We start from the raw sequence: 6,299 nt of genomic DNA, 5'->3' as shown, positions 1-6,299 counted from the left end.
GGGGGGCGACGCTCTACCGACGCGGAGTGCCGGGCGGTCACACGTGTGACGGTGTGACAACCTGCAAAGTTTCGGAAACTCTGATAATCGGTTGACCGACGCCCCGTGTTGTAGAGATGCGCGAACGGGCTAATTCGAAAAGCTGGTTTACAATCGTTCAATTAAAGTTTTAAATTTTAGTAATTTAACAAAGCTGAAAGGCGGAAGAATGAAAAAAGTCACCACGGTTGCCGTTTGATAATTCCCCGCATTCTTCTGCATTTTAGCTTTACCGGGATGCTTTATTCACGAATAGCTCAATGATCGTTCGAGTTCGATCGAATTCGAACATGTTCGCTCATGGCTAGCGCCGTGTACTGTACAATTTTCTTACTCAGGGAAAAAATCAACGTGTTCTTGGATATCTCCTCGGATACACACGAGCCACGTGTCTGAGACCCCCTAGTCCAGCGCTAGACGGCCTTGGAGGTTACTGTTCTGACAGAAACAATACAAAAAGTGAGGACCAGTGCCAAAATTCTGCTCGTGCCCACTTCAGTGCCGCTGCTCGCTGCTTCGGGAGATGGTCGCCGTCGTCGTCCTCTTGCTGCTGGCGGCCGCCGCGCTCGCGGTGGCCGCCCTCCTGGTCCGCTTCTCTCGCGCCGTGTCCGAGTTGAGGCGCGTCCGTCGCATGACCGCCAAGCTGCCCGGCCCGCCCATGTACCCCCTGATCGGCAACGCGCTCGAGCTGGCCTGCAGTATGGACGAGGTCTACGACCGCCTGCACTCGCTCGCGTCCACGCACGGGTCCATGTACCGCTTGGCGATAGCGCACGTCACCTTCGCCTTTGTCATGGACCCCGACGACATGGAGGCCGTCATGACCAGCGGCAAGACGTCGGACAAGTCGGTGACGTACGGCACGCTGGAGCCGCTTATGGGCCGCGGGCTCGCCGTCCTCAACGGGGACGAGTGGCGGCGGCACCGCAAGGCCATCTCGCCCAGCCTGCACCTCGACATCCTGCGCGACTTCGTGCCGATCTTCTCCAAGCAGGGCGCGGCCTTCGCGGACACGCTGGCCGAGCTCGCCGAAAAGGGGGAGGCGTTCGACGTGACGCCGCTCAGCGGAGCCTGCGCCAACCACACCATCTGCGAGACCGTCATGGCCACCGACCTGCACAGGAACGACCCGATGAAGCGCGATTTCCTCGACGCCATCCCTAAGGCCTTCGACCACTTCATGTACCGCGTGTGGAGGCCCTGGCTCCTCAGCGAGTGGGTCTACTCGCTGCACCGCTCGCGGTTCCCGGAGTACCTCAAGGTGAAGGACTCCCTCAACCGATTCACCCGAAAGATAATCTGCGAAAAGAAGAAGGCACTGCAGAAGCACGAGATCCCCCAACGGAAGCGGCAAGCCTTTCTGGGCCACATGCTGGTCTCTGAAGAGGGCGCGGCGCTGAGCGAGGCGGAGCTCGCTGAGGAAGTCAAGACCCTTGTTATGATAGCGTCGGCTTCCTCGATGGACGCCCTTACCTTCCTCATTTACACGCTCGCCATCCGCCAGGACATTCAGGACAAAGTTAGACAAGTAAGACACACAAAACGTTGAGTGCTAACTAAGGTGGCCCTACCAATGAAACCTGGAACCCATCACCCCATCACCCATCATTCCAGATTTTACTGTTGTTGATGCAGCCCGAGTTTGTAAAATGTAAGTTGGAAGTTTAGGAAAGCAATAAATTATTACATTTTCACAAATTTTGCGGGCATTCGGGTGCCTCTATGAGGGACCCATCCCTACCCATCATTTACGAGTAGACCCGTAAATGGTCACTCAAACATATATGTTCATAATTTGTTAAAATGTATTTATTGCATTACTATACTTCCAAAGTATATTTATCTCGCTTCTCTTCTGCAGTGTTGACGCTGGCAGTGTTGACGCTGGCAGTGTTTTCTTTAGACTATTTCAAAATGACACAAGTTCCCAACTTCTGTGAAGTCGTGATCGTCCTAGTGGAAATGTCATTTTTGCGCATCCGTGGGTTCCCGAGCCATGCCAACTTCTTTCTGAGTACGCTTTCCTTTGTTTCTAGGAGCTGGACGACATCCTGGGCGAGGATCGCGGGCGCCCCTTGCAGCACTCGGACCTCGCCCACATGCAGTACACGGAACGGGTCATCAAGGAGACGCTGCGCTTCTTCAGCGTCGTGCCCATCTTCGCGCGCACCGTCACCGAGGACTTGCTCCTGCCGTCCGGCTTCACCGTCCCGCGCGGCTCCCAGGCCACCTTCTGGCTGCCCTACGTGCACCGAAACCCCCAATGGTTCCCGGAGCCGGACAAGTTTGACCCGGACCGCTTCCTGCCGGATAACTCGCGTGGCCGCCACCCCTTCGCCTACGTTCCGTTCAGCGCCGGGCCCAGGAACTGCATCGGTCAGCGGTACGCCATGACGTTCCTAAAGACGGTGGCGGCCACCATCGTGCCGCGGCTGCGGTTCGAAGTCCCCGACGACGGCCCCAGCCGCCTCGAGGATGTCCCACTCACGATGAACCTCACCGTGTCCGTGCGGGGCGGTGCCAACATCCGGGTGCACCGACGCTAAGCAAAGATGATCACGCGCAGTCCCCATTTCAGAGATTTCGGAGATTTCAGACCGACCTCGTGTCGCTGGGACGGGCTGCGGCACGGGCGTCGAGTGTACGGCTGGATCACCTTTAGAGAAACAGATAACAGATCTGTTTCAAAAATGTCTCAATGAACATATTAGTAACCTTCCTGAAACGGGTCTGTTCTGTTATTTGTTATTTCTCTTAATTAAGGTGATACGTAAACTAACTTTGCCCAGGGCCTAAAATTGTTTTTAAAATGCTAATACGGTGCTGCAGGGTTCACTGTGGCTTGCAGTGAATTCACCGTAAGAAGTGAACCCTAACTGTACCACCGATTTTAAACACAATTTGAGGCCCTGAGCAAAGTTACCTCGGTGGGCCAAAGTTACCCCAGTTTACGGTCCTATGTAGCTATGGCGTGTAAACCCTTCACTTTGAGGATGTGGACTGGATGAGAATGCTGCCGAGGCCCTCCTTTTGGGCGCTTTGTGCTGAGCTAGTCAAACCATGTTTCAGGAGAAATAAATTGATCACCACTGCTCACTCATGTTTTTCCCGCACTTCCCCTCCTCCTTGCTCAAGCTCCTCCCTCGTATTCCCCTCCAGCCCGCCTGAACCTCCCGCCGCTCCACCCGCGCCCCGCGCCCGGCCCACTGCGCCTGCGCAGTCTAGCGGGGGACTTCAGCAGTAACTTTGCAGGTGCAGAACGAAATTAAAATCTGGCTCCGAAATGTAAATAAGTCAATCAACAATCAACAAACTATCAGCTGGCAGTTGGCTTGCATCCACTGCTACTACTTTTACCCTCAAGTTACAGTAAACTCTCAAGATGTGGATGAAAATAGCTCTTATATTCGTTTTCGTTGCCTTCGTCGTCACAAATGTCACGGTATGGTTATAAATACTGCTGTTATGCAATATTTTTCATTTGCACATAATACCGGACTTTTGATTGCTTTTCCCTGTTCTTCATTTTCCTGTATTTGTATTTGTTGGTACACTTCAGGCTTCACATAGCTTATTTTTGTTTTTCTAAAGGTTATGTTATTGTCATTTACCTGTCTCATTTGCTTTTAGGCTCAGATTGACAATGACGCAAGATGTAAGTGTCTCTGTCCCAGCCTTCCACTTCCAGAATCGAATGAAACAAGAAAGGGTAATCAATTCAAACAGTATAAAGGTGACCCAGACCCCAGTCAATGGTAAGTTACTGTGCATCTTTCATTCAGTTTTAAGCTTAATTCACGATAGCAATGCAAGCGTGTCATTAACATCAGCATTGAATTAATGCTGGGGGAGGGGTTGGAACAGGGTAAGGGAGGAGTGGAAGAAGGCATTCAGATTGTCCTTTTAACACTAAAGGTAGAGCTAGGCTTACAGCGTTGCAACCGTAAATCACCCTGTTAAGGTGGATTTATGATGGTAGCGTTAGCGGTACGCAGCAAGCGTAGTTCTGCCGCTAGCGTTAAAACAACGCTCGGACGGTCCTCTTCCACGCCTCCCTCACCCTGTTCTGACCACTACGCTAGCGTTAATTCAACGCCAGCGTTCAAGATACGCTCGCTGTGTTCCGATCGTAAATCCCCCTTAAGTGGATTTTGTTACTTAAACCTTGTTTTATTTTACAGCACATGTCGTGATGTTGTTCTTCCTAAGTTGTCAGATGCAGAAAAGGCAGGACTTCCTCCAGAATTCTGTGTTAGATGTGACTGCAAGTATGAGAACAGAAATACGACAATAATTAAGGTAAGTTAACAAATAAAATTGAACTTAGCAGTTTTTAAGTAACGGGGATAGACTTGTAAGAAAATTTGTCCTCTTTGATTTTAGGTTGTTGTTATTATTGTGATATGGATTATCAGTCTTTTAGTAGTATACATGCTTTTTTTGATTTGTCTCGATCCATTGTTAAACAAAAGAGTTCAAAGCAATTACACTGAACACACCAATGAGGTAAGTAATATATACTCTTTTAAATCAAGGGCAGTTTCTGTAACAATCGATGTATTTATGAAGCCCACACAGTCTTATTCAATTTTACTAGGTCAAATTAACCTTATCCTTGTTTTATAGGATGAGATGTCCGGAGGAGAAGGTGTCTCACATGCCATGGGTGTACGTTCAAACGTTCTTAACAGAGTTGGCCACCAGCAGGACAAATGGAAAAGGCAAGTTCGTGAGCAAAGAAGGAATATTTATGATCGCCACACCATGCTTAACTGAATTATTTCTGGTATTTTTGTTATGAGTATCAGCTAAATGGTTTTTGCTATCTTGATAGAAGTCAGAATTTTGGCAGATTCCCGATTCCCTTATAACACACTGTACTTGATTCTTTCCGCATTCCCCAATATGTACTTTTAACTACTATAGGTCAACTTATGTACTATGAAGTTTTGTTTTTTCAGAACCTGATTGTAAACTTTTCTAGCATAAGAAAATAAAGTTGTGTTTTTTATTTTATTTAACAACTATTTAAGTTTTTGTTTTTTTTTTTTTTTGGCAATGAAGTTGGCGAGTACCCAAGACCAGAATTTAAAAAAACAAAAAAAACAACATAGAAATTTTATTAGAAACATGTATTGAAGGTACTTTACAGCAGAAAAATCAGACTAAAACTTGAAACGAATAATTTCAGAGCGATATTTAACTAATGATTCAATTTTAGCCCTATCATCCTCGAAAATTGGTTCAATGGGATCAGCAAAGTGGGCTGCCACAGGCAGTTTAAGATCTTCATCATTGATGAAATGTTGGACCCGACAAACAACTGGGACCCTTTCCTTTCCATTGATGATAACTGTGGCAACAAAGTGTTTTCCTTCTTTGTCAGGATCAGGGCCAGTGATTGGTCGTTCTGGGAGCTCAATACATTCTTCGTCAAGTATAATGCCTCCTTGCCTGAATGCCACCCGAGCATGCCACTTCTCAATCTGAAAAACAGGAGGAGAAATTGATATCAGTTTAAAATACTGCAATGTGAGATGGAGGTATTTTCTCTAAAAAGGTACTTACAGTCCAGGGGTTCTTCATATTCATAAAGAAAAAGACCATTAATTGTGCAATGACATGTGAAGTCTTCTGAGCAGTGAGAGTGCTGAATACAGCATTCTCCTCTACCGTCTTGATTAATGATGCATATTTGACCTCGTTTTCCGGATTAGCATATACAGCATACTGAGGTATCAGAAATTCAGCATACGCAATGTCTCCAGGAACCTTAAGCTTTGTTCCTTTAACACCTTTCCCTGGCACATCTTTTATGAGGATAACCTCAACATCTGGCATTTTTTGTTTTGGTGGTTTAATTTCATCGTATACTAAATGACGGCTCCTGAATTTTTTAGCGGGTCCGTTAATTGGCCGAAGTGGAACTTCATGTCTTCGATGTACAACTGGTATAAACAACTGGGTTTCGTCCAAAAGTGGAATCAGTTTTTCAGTGTCAGTCTTCTTCTGCCGAATGAGTGATTTATTTCGCACGAAAATTCTGCCAAAATTATCGCTCGATTTAAAAGATCTTTGAGCGAGGTTCCTGAACATTTTAAGTTGTTTCAAATTTCCTTAATCAATTGCAAATGCCCGGTTTCACTAAAATAAATCACACTCCGTCGTTTGGTTAGAGAAGAACCAAGGGATCGTGCCGTCGTCTGCTTCGCTAGATTGCTTGCTGGTAAAGAACAAAAATAAAAACAAATTGCAGAAGG

The 6,299-nt window shown here is 47.2% G+C and overlaps 3 protein-coding genes across 3 annotated transcripts; 2 read left to right on the top strand and 1 right to left on the bottom strand.

The window, feature by feature from the left end:
* The first annotated feature begins 547 nt into the window (after positions 1 to 547).
* LOC113209238 (cytochrome P450 4C1-like) lies at positions 548 to 3,135 on the top strand. Its single transcript, XM_026426658.2, has 2 exons — positions 548 to 1,567; positions 2,076 to 3,135. Exons 1-2 carry the CDS (start codon positions 563 to 565, stop codon positions 2,583 to 2,585), a joined length of 1,515 nt encoding a protein of 504 aa, XP_026282443.1. The 5' UTR covers positions 548 to 562; the 3' UTR covers positions 2,586 to 3,135.
* Positions 3,136 to 3,262: 127 nt separating this feature from the next.
* LOC113209216 (uncharacterized protein CG1161) lies at positions 3,263 to 5,071 on the top strand. Its single transcript, XM_026426633.2, has 5 exons — positions 3,263 to 3,481; positions 3,670 to 3,794; positions 4,221 to 4,338; positions 4,423 to 4,545; positions 4,666 to 5,071. The coding sequence occupies exons 1-5, from the start codon at positions 3,422 to 3,424 to the stop codon at positions 4,813 to 4,815; spliced, it is 576 nt and encodes a 191-aa protein (XP_026282418.1). The 5' UTR covers positions 3,263 to 3,421; the 3' UTR covers positions 4,816 to 5,071.
* Positions 5,072 to 5,141: 70 nt separating this feature from the next.
* Positions 5,142 to 6,271, bottom strand: LOC113209214 (39S ribosomal protein L9, mitochondrial). Its single transcript, XM_026426631.2, has 2 exons — positions 5,608 to 6,271; positions 5,142 to 5,525 (listed from the first exon to the last, which is right to left on the bottom strand). Exons 1-2 carry the CDS (start codon positions 6,133 to 6,135, stop codon positions 5,205 to 5,207), a joined length of 849 nt encoding a protein of 282 aa, XP_026282416.1. The 5' UTR covers positions 6,136 to 6,271; the 3' UTR covers positions 5,142 to 5,204.
* Between the last annotated feature and the right edge of the window lie 28 nt (positions 6,272 to 6,299).

Source organism: Frankliniella occidentalis, unplaced genomic scaffold (genome assembly GCF_000697945.3).
Source record: "Frankliniella occidentalis isolate FOCC.00 unplaced genomic scaffold, Focc_3.1 Scaffold3, whole genome shotgun sequence".
Taxonomy (NCBI): domain Eukaryota; kingdom Metazoa; phylum Arthropoda; class Insecta; order Thysanoptera; family Thripidae; genus Frankliniella; species Frankliniella occidentalis.
Note: the sequence above shows the minus strand (reverse complement) of the source record. Positions and strands in the feature narration are given on the sequence as shown.

Excerpts from the sequence above, each read along its gene's own strand:
- LOC113209238 (XM_026426658.2), top strand. The coding sequence starts at position 563 with ATGGTCGCCGTCGTCGTCCTCTTGCTGCTGGCGGCCGCCGCGCTCGCG. Across the intron at positions 1,568-2,075 it reads TTCAGGACAAAGTTAGACAA|GAGCTGGACGACATCCTGGG; the intron begins GTAAGACACACA and ends CTTTGTTTCTAG.
- LOC113209216 (XM_026426633.2), top strand. The coding sequence starts at position 3,422 with ATGTGGATGAAAATAGCTCTTATATTCGTTTTCGTTGCCTTCGTCGTC. Across the intron at positions 3,482-3,669 it reads TCGTCGTCACAAATGTCACG|GCTCAGATTGACAATGACGC; the intron begins GTATGGTTATAA and ends ATTTGCTTTTAG. Across the intron at positions 4,339-4,422 it reads GAAATACGACAATAATTAAG|GTTGTTGTTATTATTGTGAT; the intron begins GTAAGTTAACAA and ends CTTTGATTTTAG.
- LOC113209214 (XM_026426631.2), bottom strand. The coding sequence starts at position 6,135 with ATGTTCAGGAACCTCGCTCAAAGATCTTTTAAATCGAGCGATAATTTT. Across the intron at positions 5,526-5,607 it reads ATATGAAGAACCCCTGGACT|ATTGAGAAGTGGCATGCTCG; the intron begins GTAAGTACCTTT and ends CCTGTTTTTCAG.